This window comes from Zosterops lateralis (genome assembly GCF_965231275.1).
Source record: "Zosterops lateralis genome assembly, chromosome: 12".
In the NCBI taxonomy this organism is placed as follows: domain Eukaryota; kingdom Metazoa; phylum Chordata; class Aves; order Passeriformes; family Zosteropidae; genus Zosterops; species Zosterops lateralis.
Window position 1 is genome coordinate 19,210,823 of NC_139772.1, and position 14,223 is coordinate 19,225,045.

Genomic DNA, 14,223 nt, shown 5'->3' on the forward strand with positions numbered 1-14,223 from the left:
ACTGTACTGCTCACAACACACTTTCTCATCACAATAATTATTTAAAACGTATAAACAAATAAACACTGAAAACAATCACTTATCTGAGTAACTTGTGATACCCGACACAGGCTAAAAATTAGGACAATCTGCAGAACAGCAACTATAATATCCATAAAGCATGAAAGCCATGACTTTTTCTGATACAATGTCCACAAGATCAGATCTTCATAAGATATTATTTCCTAGAATCCTTAAGGCGAATCTCCACGTGTTTTGACTTTCTACATAGATAAAAGAAGGGTAAAACTCAGTGACTAAAATACAATCCTATGCTCTACAAATTTAAAACACTCTCCATTTTAATCCAAATAAACCTATCTTAAAATAACTGAATAAAAATACAGTAATAAAGTTGAGCTCTGCACAGTAAAATAGCAACCATCCCACTAATATCAGAAAGAAAAGTTAAAACTCCATAGCCTGCCACATTCATCCAGCTCACAAAACACTTTGCAGGATTCAGGCAATTAATGTTTACATTCTGTCTTGAGCTAACAGCACCAGAATTTTCCTGTGTTTCAGTCACAGTTGACACCATGACTTCTGAATATTCATATTCTATATACATAAAAACCTAAGACATTATTTTTTATTAATTTTAAACTTCTTCTGGAAATTTTAATTCGCTGAATTCAGATTTCTGACCACCAGAAAGAGATCCTGAAAGAAAACAGCTTCATTAAAAACTCCCTGAAAAATTATTTTTCAGTACACACAATTGCCTTTATTTTAGAACTTGATCCCTGAATTGACTAATCATACTGACTATTCAAACAAATAACAGACATTTCTAAAACCTTAGATAATATTTACCATTGAACATTTCATCTGGAAAACCAATGAATAGTCTGCTTATAAACCATCCACCTAATCAAATAAAAGTCTCGTGTCTAGTTCTGATTCGATAAACCTTTAGAATTTATATCTTTACAATCTTGTGTTAAAAGGGTGTCAAACACAATTTTAAAGAACATTCTAAGGTCAAACATATATAAAACATATGAAATGGATGTCACAATGAAAGAAGTCTCTGAAGATGAAATGCAGAGTCAGGGAAGTTCAGTAAGTTTCCCAAGGGCAACATTAATTATTTCTTAACCTGTTAATTACAACAAACACAGAAGTGATGCAGTACAGTTCCAGCAGCTGCCACTAAGATTTTCAAAGGAGAAAAGGACAAGCTACAGTGTCACAACTCTAATCCCCCTACACTAAAATAACCAAACTTTCACATCCTGCAAGATATTGATCACTCCTAAGGCCTTGCTGCCTTCCTCTATTGGAAGTGTGTCAGCACCAGGTACAGTGCAGTGGAGTATTCATCCGGGCAGAACCCTGCACAAAAACAAACACAACTTGCTAATACCTGAACTCCTCCAGATTTCAGCTGACTCTACAAACACCTGAACATGCAGTATTCCTCACAGGTTTATTTTTATATAAATCCATCAAGTAGGATTATACTCCTTCTGCAACATTAACTGCTCCATAAAGGTAGAGAAGAGCTGCCTGACATCAACATGATCTACATTTGCTGTGCACAACCTTAGAGCTGAGTTTGGGATCCAAACCCCAGACTGAACCCAGAGCCAGGCAGGGACTCTACATTTCTGCACACTTCCTTAGATTCCAAGGGCAGTAAAGGTTATTCCTCAGAAGTCTTCAAATTACCAACAATTAGTTATTCATCTGTTATGAATGCTCCTATGTTGAATTTTAATTCAGTGTGCTGGCCACACAAAAACCTAACAGTACAGAAAAAAAAATAGCTAAAACTCAGATCCTAATCTTGGTAGAGTCCCACCACACCTGTTTTGCATTTACCCTACACACTTGTCCCAGGAGTCATCTGCTCGTAGTAATTACTAAAGAAGTGACTGCACTTATGGGCAAAGAAAGCCAACAACCAAAGACAGATGAACAAATTCAGGAACTGGCAATTCTGTAGTCATCAAACTAGTAAAAAAAAAAATCTGTATGTGAACATAGGCTTCCCTCTGTGTTTAGTTTTCCTGGAATACATTTCTCTTTGAAGGTTTCAACAAGTCTTACTCTTCCACATAGCACAAATTTAAACACTATATGGCTGGCTGCCTTTTCTGCAAAGAGTTCTTTAACAAATTTCATCCAATACTGCACTTACCCTTTGAGAGCATAAAGCTCTTCCAAGTGTTTCCAGGCTTTCATTTATGTCTTTCCTGACACTGAGCTACACTCTTCCTAGGTACACTCACTTCTAAAGCTTACATTCTACTTGGCTACTCTGTGGTTTATAGATTGCCCCATGTTACTATTTTCAATTCTCTGAATTTATTCAAGCTTCCTTCTCTTCTGAAATGCTTATCATTGTTTTCAGTTTTGAATTAAACTTAAGAATCTTTCAGACTACAAAAACAGTGTGATACATAAAGCATATAAGGGGAAAGTAATGAAATGACAAATATTGGGAAATACCCATTGAACTTATTTCAAGCAACTTCTACAACAACTAAAAAGTTGTAAAAGCATATTTTTCATCTTTCCACACACAATTACTTATCTCTTCTGCAAACGCAGACCTTAGGCAGAACTACCTTAAACTCTGCCTCCTATGACTATGGCACAGCAGCCCTGTACTAACATCCAAAGATGTTTGCCTCCACATTTTAGTAAAATAGTTCAGTCTTTGGGCCTAAATGGCCCAAGGCTAAATTGCCTCTCTACAAACTTTTAAACTAATGCAGCCTTCAAAGAAAATTTTAAAAAGCCATAAACAAACAAAACAAAACAAAAAACAACCCCACAAAAACAAAACACCAAAACCAAACCAAAAAACACAAGACTGCCCCACATTCACCCTAGAAAATAAATTAGCTCCAAGTTCAAATCAACACATTCCACTGCTGAGTTTGAGACAGGAAAGCATCCTATCTTATCAATCCCTAGAAAAAGAGAAACAGACTCACAATACAGGCAAAACTTTCAGTGTAGATAGATCACATACAGAGGCAAATTAGAAGAATCAAATCTTTCTTTTGAATAAAGTATATTTTCAAAGTTATTTTAAAACTATTGCAAATCTTTGGATAGAATGTGATTGGCTTTCTCTTTTCTAATGTCCAGTGAAATTAGCTATCCTGGGGTCTCACAGTACTGCTGACTCAAGAGGGACACATTAAACCAATGTGATACACAGTCCAGACTAAGATTGAGCTTTGTAGCCTCCAATCATCTCTCAGTTTGAACACAGTCTTAAGAGACTCTGAAGAAGAATTTTTCCTAAAATAATAATAATAAAAAAATCCTAGGCCTCATAAAATAAACTACATTTGAATAAGTATTTCCTGTTTTCACAACAAAAAGGGGAGGAAAGCACAGTTACAGAAATATGAGGCAATAATGTGTAAGACATAATGCACCCGAGTGAAACCAAGCGGGACATACCTGAGCTGTTGACAGGCGAAAAACAGGGCCAGCTGTGGGCACAGAAAGCCTGGGTGACAGGCTGGCAGGACCCTGTCCCTGTGTCTGCACCTGAGCCTGCATCTGAGCCTGTGCCAGAGCCTGCTGGGGCACCATCACCAGCTGTCCAGCGTCCGTGCGCACCAGGACCATTCCTAGTGAGGGCAAGGGAACAGTCACTACACAGGAAATAACAGCAAGAGCAACATATAAACAACTCTCTAACCACAGAATCTGAGTAAAATTAATGTGTAGCACTGCACATTATTCCTTATAGCGTATCTTTTTTTGATTCTCATGTAACATGAGATTTAATTTCAAAGAAGAAAAGGAGCCCCCACCAGCAGACCCAATTCAATTCAGATTTTAAGTAACTGCAGTTCATGCAAAGCAGTGATGAAAAAAGCAGCCACTTGAGTGTTTGGGAGACAGTCATTTCTAGCAGTCTAGTCAGGGTCAGGAGAACAAAATTAGAAATAAATACTCATTAAAAGTAAACTCTAAGGACAACGCAGCTGTAGGAACACAACTGAGTATGTGCATACCAGGGACAATGACCTGAGAGCTTTACTAAACAACTGCTTACAAGTACATGCAAATATTAGGCCAGACACACTTCTGAGTATATAATGTTTGAGATTTACTTAACATTGACAGATTAATCTCTTTGGTACCCACCATCACCACCCTGGGAGGCACTACCTGTGATTTAAACATCAACAAACAAACACTGTCGGGGCTCAGAGAACCAACACGACTCCTCAGCATACAATTTTAGAAAACTGTCAAGTGTTTTATAACACTTTCTGGAAAAAAATGATGATTTTTTCAGATTATTTTCTTGTAAAATACTGCACAAATAGAGGTCTTCTACACAACAGAGCCATTGCCATCAACCTGTGCCCCAAGTTTTGTAGTCAGCAGGTCGGAAAAGGGGAGACAATGGCTAAGTTGGTCCATGGATCCTGGAGTTTCACACATTCAAGGTCACTGCAAAGCATGTAATGTTCTTCCTATAGTCCACTCAGAACTAAGAAACAGTTCTTCAGACAGATTATTAAAAAGAATTTCCAAGTTAGTTCCAGAATATATTTTAATAATTTAACGTAGATAGGATACAACAGGTCAAATAAACAGAAAAGCATCTCTTCTGCAACTACTAGAGAACAAAAAACTAAAAACATATGAAGTCACTTTTAGTCTGCTGATAACAGGGTCAGTAGACGCTGTTTCTACAACTTATCTCTATGTGCAAATTGGTTTTTTAACTTTTCAAAGGAAAAAAATGAATAAGGCAAAATCTTTTATCCAATTCTAAAGGTAAAAGCTGTCATCCACTTCTAATTGTTAACTTCCCAGGGAAAAAAACCCAACACCTTGTTAAAGGGACACAGTTTGTAACGTACCCTGAGGATAAAGAAATTCAAACACTATTGTAACAAATTTCAGAACCCTATGGCAAGAAAGTCTTTCTTTCAGTCTGACATGGAAAAACCAAATCCCAATGGTGGGATGAATAATGAGAGAACTGCAGCACACATAAAAGCCCTCACACACAGAGCTGGGCGCTCCCAGCCAACCTTTCCTGCTCCAAACACAAACAGAAGGCAAACTTCTGACACTATAAACTAAAGATCCATGGAAATCAAAATTTAAGGTAACTGGCATACAGAGCTACAGGAAGGACCACATCCAAAAGCTGTAATAATTAACTCTCTTTCAAAGCCAAGAGTAATTTAAAAATTAAAAAGTTGAAAGAAAGTCATTAAAAACTCATCTAAAAGGTAACTTTTAAGGTCCATTAGCCATTTAAGCACCAAGCTTCCCAGTTTATATTTGCAGAACATCCTGCAAGCAGATGATATATTTGCTATATGCCATTCCTGAACCATCTGGACACCCCAATATGCCAACTGGCCAAACAGGTTATCCCTTCGCTGATTATGGTGTGAACCTTATATAAAAATCCTCATATAATGAGGATAATGCCTAGCCCACATTAAAAAATACATGTTCTATTTGCATTACACAGATTCACAGGTGTGTTTGTAATTTATCTTCCCATTTTCTAAACCTAATTCTGAATAGAGAAAAACTGAGTGGAAAGAACAAATAAATTACAACATATGCCACACAGTCTCAATCAAAGTTACAGACACAATTACTACTCTAAATTAATAAATGTTCATGTGTTAACATTATATTTTAATTCAGTTTGGAGGACTACAAATTCCTGTTACTGAGCAGCTGGTACGAGTTAAAATCCAGTTAAATTACGAGATTAATTTTACCTTCCTATCAGCCACAAAAAGATGAAATACACAATTTATGAGCATTGTCTGCTAAATTAACCTGTTCTCCAAAAATTATTCTAAATTTCTGTTTGATATAGAAGTTTGCTATATGGGAGGTTCAGATGAATTATAAATGATCCACTAAGTTAAAAACTCAAAAATAACATTGTACTTTCTGAATAGCTTCCTTTCAGAACATACTATCTTCATGCTTACGCAAATTTAATGGATTTCCAACTATCTTGTAATAAAATCAAACCTGAATTAAAACTTTCTGGTGTATAATTTCATAACATTTTCTAAATCCTGGATCAGACTGTTTTCAAGGCTCAAGTTTTCCCTCTTCTGTTCAAAAGTAACAGATCAAAGTATTGACACAATGAACTCCAGAAATTGTGTGCAAAGTTACAATGCACATTATCATCTGCATAGAGTAATCTTCAACAGATTAAAAAGGGAGACAAAGGCTGAACAGCAACTTATCTGCTTTGAGTTAGTTGGGTCTTCATGAAACCACCAAGATTCGTACGTTTGGAGTGTCAGACTCTGAAGGACTTCTCATAAACTAGGGCCAAATACACAACTACTAAAAGTCTACTCGGAAGCAAACATCTCCACCATCACATTGCTGCTCTATTTAACTAATAAACATCAAGTATTTCAAGAAATAAAGTGTAAGAACGTAATTATTTCAGACTACATCAATAGGTCCACATCTCAACATGCCATCAATATAAACAGGGGAAAAAAAGAACAAGCTTAAATGTTACATCAGCTCCTAATTCAAGAAGACACAAAGATACCCAAGTTTTTGCAATGTGAAAATCTACATAGGGAACCGCAGCACCCCTCAAATGAAATAATACACAGGTTAAGAGTAGGGGCCATGAGGATGAAGGGATGCTGGTTTGGTTAGCTAGCAACCTTACTGAACTTAAATTCTTAGTAATTAAAGAAACTTAGATGTGTACAAAGAGGATATAATTGCTTCAGAATTGGAAATAAAGTCTGCTGATATGAAGACTACCCTCACACAACAACGACATTGTCACAATTGCTGAAATTATAAATTTCAGACTACACACATTTACCATCTGGTTCACAACAGAAAACATTATTTCAAGGAGAAAAACTTTTCAGGACTATCAAGTGTAAAGCAGAACATAAAGTCCTTTAAAACATATATAAAGTTATTCTTAGCTACTCCTCCAGCTTTTTATCTGGTATCCAACTACACCATCACAGGCTAACTCACCGTGACTGCCGCTCTCCCCAGGACAAAACCAGTAACTCACCCGACAACAGCTGCAATTACTCTGCATTAGCCGTACCAGTTACACCCTAATTAGCGGCAGCCCGTTCGTCACACGGTGCCCTCACACAGGTGCCTCTTCTTTGGCTTCCAGCACGTCGAGCAGCGGGGACACGACAGCTCCGGGGAAGAGGAAAGCCCTCGGCCAAGAGAAGGTTAGAGCGAGCGGCGATGCCGGAGCGCAGCGCGGCACTTACCGGGCGGGATGGTGAAGCCGGGGGGCAGCTGGATGGTGGTTTGCGGCGGCGGCCGCACGATCAGCTGCGGGGCCACGATCCGGGGGGCAGCGCCCAGCGCCGGCCGCGGCGACATGGCCTGAGGGGCGGCGGGCAGGGCAGCGCCCGCCTTGGCCGTGACCGCGGGCTTGGGCGCGGCGGGGGCCGCGGGGGCCGGCGGGGCCGAGCCCGGGGCCGGGGGCGCGGGGCTGGCGGAGGCGCCGAGCGCGGTGACCGCGGGCAGGGCGCCGGGCGCGGGCTGGGGCTGCGCGGCGGCGGCCCCGCCGTGCCCGCTGACGGGCGGCACCGCGACCGCGGCCGCCCGGGACCCCGCGCCCTCCCCGTTGGGCGCCGCCTCGCCGGGGCGCGGCGCGGGGGCAGCGGCGGCGCCCTCGGCCGCTCCCGCCGCTCCTCCGCCGCCCCCCGCCGGGGTCCCGCCGCCCCCCGCGACCCCGGGCGCGCCGTCGGCGGCGGGCGGGCTGGGGCCGGGGCTCCCCGCGTCCCGCGCGGCGGCGGCTGCAGCGGCCACATGGTTGTTGACAGGCTGGGCAGGGGCGGTGGGCTGCGACGGGGCGGGAGCGGCGGGGCTGCCGCCGCCGGGAGCCGCTCCATGTGATTGCTGCACACTACTACTGTTTACACTCGCTCCCCTCCCAGCCGCCGCTGCCGCCGCCGCCGCCGGAGGAGACGGGGACGGGGGAGGCCCCTGGGCGGGGGCTCGGCTCCCCGCGCTGCCGGGGCGCCCCGCCGCTTCCCCTGCCCCGGGCGCGGGGCGGCCGTGCTGCTGCCGGCCGGGGCTGCTGCCCCCCGCCAGGCTCCCCTGCTGCGGCTGCGGCTGCTGGGTCGGGGCGGAGGTCCTGGGCGGGGGCGCCTCGGCGGGGCCGCGGCCGCCGGCCAGCTGCGATTCCAGGGATCCCACCAGGTCGCTGAGCGCCTTCTCGTCCACCTCCTCGGAGAAGAGCAGCATCTCCTCCAGCGGGTCCGACGCGCCCGCCGCCATCTTGCGCTGAGCTGGGAGCCGGCGGCGCTGTGCGCATGCGCGGGGCTCTGCCGCGCGCGGGGCACCATGGGAGGGGCCACCGCCTCCGCCCCGCCCCGGGGCGGGACCGCCCGAGAGCCCGGGCGGGAGCGCGCCTGGAGCCGGGACCGGGACCGCCCGGGCGGGTGCGGCCCGCCAGGGGGAGGCGGCGATGCCCCCGGGAAGCCGCGGGGCGGCAGCGGGGGCGGGGAGGTGCCGTGGGGGCGGATGCGGAGCGCGGAGCCGCCTCCCGGCCCCCGGGTGTCCGCAGGGAGCCCGCGGGCGCGGGCGTGTCCCGGGGAGGCGGCGGCCGGGAGAGGCGAGCGGAGCGCCCCGGCCCCTCCGCTTGGGGATCTGTCCCCAGCCCAAAGGCGCCCACAGCTCAGGCTGCGCTGCTCTGCTCTGCAGTGACCGCTGTCCAGAGCTGCTGCTCTAGCCACACCTGGATGGCCGCAGTGATTCCATTTCCTAACGGGGACGCTGTTGGCAGAGATTCGGAAAAGAAAATTAAGGCACTTCGCATCGCCGGAGCAGCCGCCCTGGCGTGCTGTTCCCTCGGCATCCTCGCGGGAAATTTAAGGTAGTTAATTCTGTTGCTAACACTTTTGTTATCGCACTTCCACCGGCCTTTTTCCCACCAGCACTTTCTCACACACTCTGAAACAACTTTTAAGAGGAAGACAGTGGTCCTAAATCATCGGTTTTTAACTAATGACAGGACAGCGTCTTCGATAGGACTCTTCAACAAAAACATTTTCCCGTATGAGTAACACACAGGGGATAACCATGGATTTGTGATCCCGGCAGCAGCAGGGATTCCACATCTGTTTCTGCTGGGCTGCAGCAGCACGAGTGTCTGTACACTGGGGTGTGCTGGAGCTGCTGCTCTGTGGTCTGAAATGCTGAACCAGTCCTCGCTTTGTGATCTCTCAGGGTTTTCCAAGACCCTGGAAAAGGTGCCTCAGTGAATAAGGACATTGGATTGCTCCATGCACTGATGGAAGGAGTGGGGGGCTGGTGCAGCTCCTCTCTCCATCTGCTCAGTCCTACCGAGTACAACTCGCTGGAGTCACAGGACCAGACTACTCCTGACTCTTCTGTTTCCTCTCAAAGGAGGTTACATTTTTATTCGCAGTAGTTTTTCCTGATTGCCCTTTAGGAGCAAGTTTATGATGAATCAAAAGAAACCACTTTTAAAATGCATTAAATATAGGTCGCACCAGTTTAATTAGGATAAGTTTCAATGTCTCCTGAAATTAAACTGGTGCATATTTCTTCAAGAAAGTACCCAGTGAAAATACTGAAGGTCCAAAGCCATTATAGGATTTATGAGCAGGAGATGGTGCAGTGCATGAATGGGAAAGTTCAGCAGTGTTTATGAGAAGCAGCATTAAATGTACACAAGAGATCTATACATCAAAAATTTGCTTAGAAAATGGGCATTGCTTTTGTGGAGTGCTACAGATAAATTAAATTTGGATTTTTAACAAATGTTTCTACCTGGAAGTTTAATTAAATATAGTAGACATTAAGATTCAATTTCCTATTGTGCAAATATAAAGAACCATTACTGGGGTTGGAAAAAATAGAAATCCATCCAATATTACTTTTTTATGAGTCACAGACTTTATTGATTTTATCAGAGGACATTCCATGCAGTCCTCACTTAGTTGCCCTGCTCCTGAACTTCATTTGCATATGACCATCTCCAGAGTTTTCATAAGAGAATGGAAAGCTAGACATAGACATGATTCTGCAACTAGTCCTGACTATGAAACAAATTTTAGTGTCCATTTTTCTAATACTGTGGTATTAAACTGTGTGTTTCCATAAAAACCACCCTGAGGGAAACTGAATTGTTTTGTAACTTTAGAAGATAAAAGTTACCTTCCCAGTAGACAGAGAAAATGGCAAGTGTTACAATTTGCATGTACATTTGTGCATGGGTAACCTGTAAAACATTAATTTGTATTTCTCCTCTCTCACTTCTTTTAAATTGAGCCGGTTTATATATATGAATACACACGGTAAGGAAGTGTAATAAAATGTTTTATTTAATAAAACATGAAGTATTCTGACTCACACTGGACTTCTTTCAAGTCAAGAGGTGAAAACATACGTAAGAATGTTTATAAACTTGTTGCTGAAACTGCCTTTGGGCTTGAGCTTTTATATATGGGAAAATACTTCTAGTAAAGTACAGAATCTCTGTGAACTTTTGTATTCATTCTATTATAAAAATGTTTTCCAAATATTTTTATGTGTTTCATCACAAAAGCCATTTCTGAATATATTTGTTGCTCCTTAATTTTTCAGAGTGATATATGTACAGAATTAAAAAAAAAAAAACAACTAAGACACCATTGTGGTCATGTGATCCTTTAAGATATTTTTTGTTTGAGATAGAGAATGGTCTTTAGAAAAGTTAACTTCCAACCATGGTTTCTAGGTTGCCTGTGAAAGAAACTCCACTGTAGAACTTGTTCAGCTGCTCTTCAGTTCTCAGCACTGCTCAGGCCTGTGCCCTTCTTGCAGCCCAAATTTTGTCATTAATGACTCAATACACAGCAAAGCCCCCGGGGCTGCCACGTTCAGCTGCATGGAGTGATAACAGGGCACCTATTGTCTTCTACAGAAATGAAAGTGCTTAGAAAGGAGCACTATTTACCTGCTTAGTGTCATGGGTTTGTCTCAAATACACACTTTCATTGCCTTCAAATATACAATTTAACCATCTTAAGTTTAAATTTAATATTAAGAAGCTACCTACCAATTCAGGTAAGATTTTGAGATAACTTCTTAAAATTAAAAACTCTTTATCTATATTATTGAAATTCACTTTACACTATAAAAATATTCTTTCATCTGCTCATTTTAAGTACAACAGAAATTAAAAACTCCAAAAATTGGAGAACACAAGGATGACTAGAGAACTAAGAGCTGTGCTAGGAATAGCATAGGTGAAAGTTAAAAAAGACCTCTAAGATCCCCTCAGCACTGCCAAGGCCACCACTAACTCATGTCCCCATGTGCCGCATCCACGTGTTTTTCCCTCCAGGGATTGGGAGTCTGCCCTGGGCAGCCTGACCACTCCTTTCCATGAAGAAATATTCCCCAATATCCAGCCTGAGCCTCCCCTGGCCCAGCCTGAGGCCGTTCCCTCTGCTCCTGTCCCTGTTCCCTGGGAGCAGAGCCCGACACCCCCCCACCCAGCTGTCCCCTCCTGTCAGGGACTTGTGCAGAGCCACAGGGTCCCCCCTGAGCCTCCTTTTCTCCAGGCTCAGCCCCTTTCCAGCTCCCTCAGCTGGTCTTTATAAGATTTCTGCTCTAGATCCTTCACCAAACCTGGGTCCCTAGCTCGGAAGGCGGAATATGTCTAAATTTAATTTCATGTATTTCAGTTGCAAATGAATTTCATTTTAAATATGGCTTAAAGAAATTTTGTAGCTTGTAAAGTTAATTGTAAATACTTGTTTAATAATCTAGACAGGACTTGATGGTGAGAGTTAGGAATATTTGTCATCAAGAAGGTTAGAATTTAACCCTTAAGTGTTTCAAGGGGATAGTTTTCTATTCCTAGGCATTTGTGCAGATTTTTTTGTTTGTCTGTTTCAGTTTTTGGTTTGTTTTTTTTTTTTTTTTTTTTTTTTTTTCATTCTGGCCAACTTCTCTCTTCCAGAAACTTAAAAGTTGTTTCAGAAAAGGCTGTTGGCCTGTTCAGCGTAAAGACAGTTGAGAGGGGCCCTCTGTCCCTGTCTGTCCCCATGTCTGTCCCCATGTGTGTCCCTGTGTCAGGAAGGGGCAGAGCAGGCCCAGGCTCTGCTCCAGGCCCACCAACGGCACCAGAGCCACAGGCAGGGACTGAGCCCAAGAGCTGCCCCTGCACAGGAGGCACAACTTCTGCCCTGGGCAGTGCCTGGCCCTGAGCAGATTGTGCATAGAGACTGTGGAGTCTCCTCCCTGGGGATATTGCAGAGCCCTCTGCACACACTGCTGTGCCCTGTGCTCTGGGATGGCCCTGCTGGAGCAGGGAGGTGGCACCAGAGGAGCCACTGTTGTCCCTTCCAACCTGGCCCATCCTGGGATTCTGTGAAAAATTGTAGTGGTGTGTTTTTGGTCTTATCAGTTTTATGTATGTATTTGTTCCTTGTTTTATATTGGCTTTTGTAAGTTGTAATGGTTTGCCCCATTTCACCCATGTTCAACCCTTCTTGGTTCTACCCCAACCCCAGTTATGTGTCCATCATAAGTTATCCAGCCCCTGGGTCTTGTCTGTCACTTTGGGGTCTCTCCCAAAAGTCTGGAAAGTTCCAGTAAGGACCTCAAGCGATTGGACAAGACTTTGTCTGTCTCCCCACCCGAGTTATTGATTTGTTATAATATGTGTCATTTACTTGCAGAGCCAGACCCACATGATCCCTGATTTGTCCTCAGTTAAACCCATCCCTGGGTTCCTCCTCCCAATAAAAGATGTTACTTTGGGGGGTTTCCCGCCCTTTTCCTGCTGCTTCTGCCAAGGGGTTGCTTCTGCTGAGGGGTGTCTGCTGAGGCAGATACCCTGAACTGAGGTTATCCCCACTGGGGGATGAATAAAGCCAGCAGTTAACCCTGAGCAGACTCCCTCTTTCTTTCCTGCTGTCGTTGCTTCACTCCTTTGGGCAAGCAAGAACCCAAGGGATCGGTGAGGTTCGTCCTGCTACCAACCTGTGCCCTTTCCTATTGAGGTGTCAGGGCTGGCCGAGGCAGAGAGACACAGACACCTCTACAAAAAATAAACCCTGACAGTTCTCCATTTGATTTCTCTTCTGAAATGCTCATCTATTGCATCCCAAGCTCAAAGAAATGTCCATTTCTATTTCCTCTTCCAATCACATGAACTTGGAACCCTAATTCTGTAAATGTAGAATGGAAAGTAGACATATGATTCTGCAACAAGTCCTATGAAATACATTTTAGTCTCCATTTTCCCAATACTGTGGCATTAAACTAGGTATTTCCATTAAAACCACGCTCTCCAGTTTTGAGAGGCAGATGAGAGAAGTCTTAAGAAGATGCTCACCAGAACTTCCTTTCCTTTCCTTTCCTTTCCTTTCCTTTCCTTTCCTTTCCTTTCCTTTCCTTTCCTTTCCTTTCCTTTCCTTTCCTTTCCTTTCCTTTCCTTTCCTTTCCTTTCCTTTCCTTTCCTTTCCTTTCCCTTTCCCTTTCCCTTTCCCTTTCCCTTTCCCTTTCCCTTTCCCTTTCCCTTTCCCTTTCCCTCCCACATCTTGTGTAAGGCAGCAGGAAATCAATGTACCACGGGGTGTGGCTGATCCTCTACACTGTTACAAGCCTCTCGGAGAGGTTGAGAAGCAGGCGCAGACCAGCCCCTTTCCTTGTAACACAATATAGGTGTCTTTACTATTTCTCTAAACAGGAGCTTTACTTTGAGCTGGATTACAAATGCAAATTTTCAACAGTTTGAACAACAAGGTGTCCCACAGACTTGATATGGTATATCCAGTCATTTACAGCAGAACTTTGCTTCATAATCTTTGAGGTAGTTCAGGACACCCTGGAGGCAGTCACAGTGAAGCTCCCGGGGCACTCCAGCCCTCCTGGACACTTTACAGCCAATTCAGTTTGGGCACAAAGCTTCCAGGAGTCTGCTCTGGCTCCTCTTCAGCCACGTGCAGGCCCCTTCTGGAAAAATCTGCCTTGCTATTGCATTTCAAAGGCCTATTCTGAACAAAATGCTTGCTGAATCTCTGCAAAATGATAATGTCCAGTTGCTGAAACAAAAACTAAGTCACCTGTCCAGAGGTTGATCTTTGTTGTTGTGTTTTCTAGAGGGGCCTGAGGGCCTCCAACAGAAGCCTCATTTGTGATTCTTACTTAAGGTGCACAAATTAAGTGCAATCACAA

At 44.1% G+C, this 14,223-nt stretch overlaps 1 protein-coding gene across 1 annotated transcript in view; it reads right to left on the minus strand.

Annotated features, from left to right (window-relative positions):
* LOC310914140 (transcription initiation factor TFIID subunit 4-like) overlaps positions 1 to 8,418 on the minus strand; it is a 146,029-nt gene extending 137,611 nt beyond the window's left edge. The window contains exons 1-2 of the mRNA XM_083870074.1: positions 7,287 to 8,418; positions 3,466 to 3,638 (exon numbers count right to left, since the gene is read on the minus strand). Of these exons, the coding sequence (XP_083726200.1) occupies positions 3,466 to 3,638; positions 7,287 to 8,304 (1,191 nt within the window). The 5' untranslated portion in view covers positions 8,305 to 8,418. The remainder of the gene's footprint in view (positions 1 to 3,465; positions 3,639 to 7,286) is intronic.
* Between the last annotated feature and the right edge of the window lie 5,805 nt (positions 8,419 to 14,223).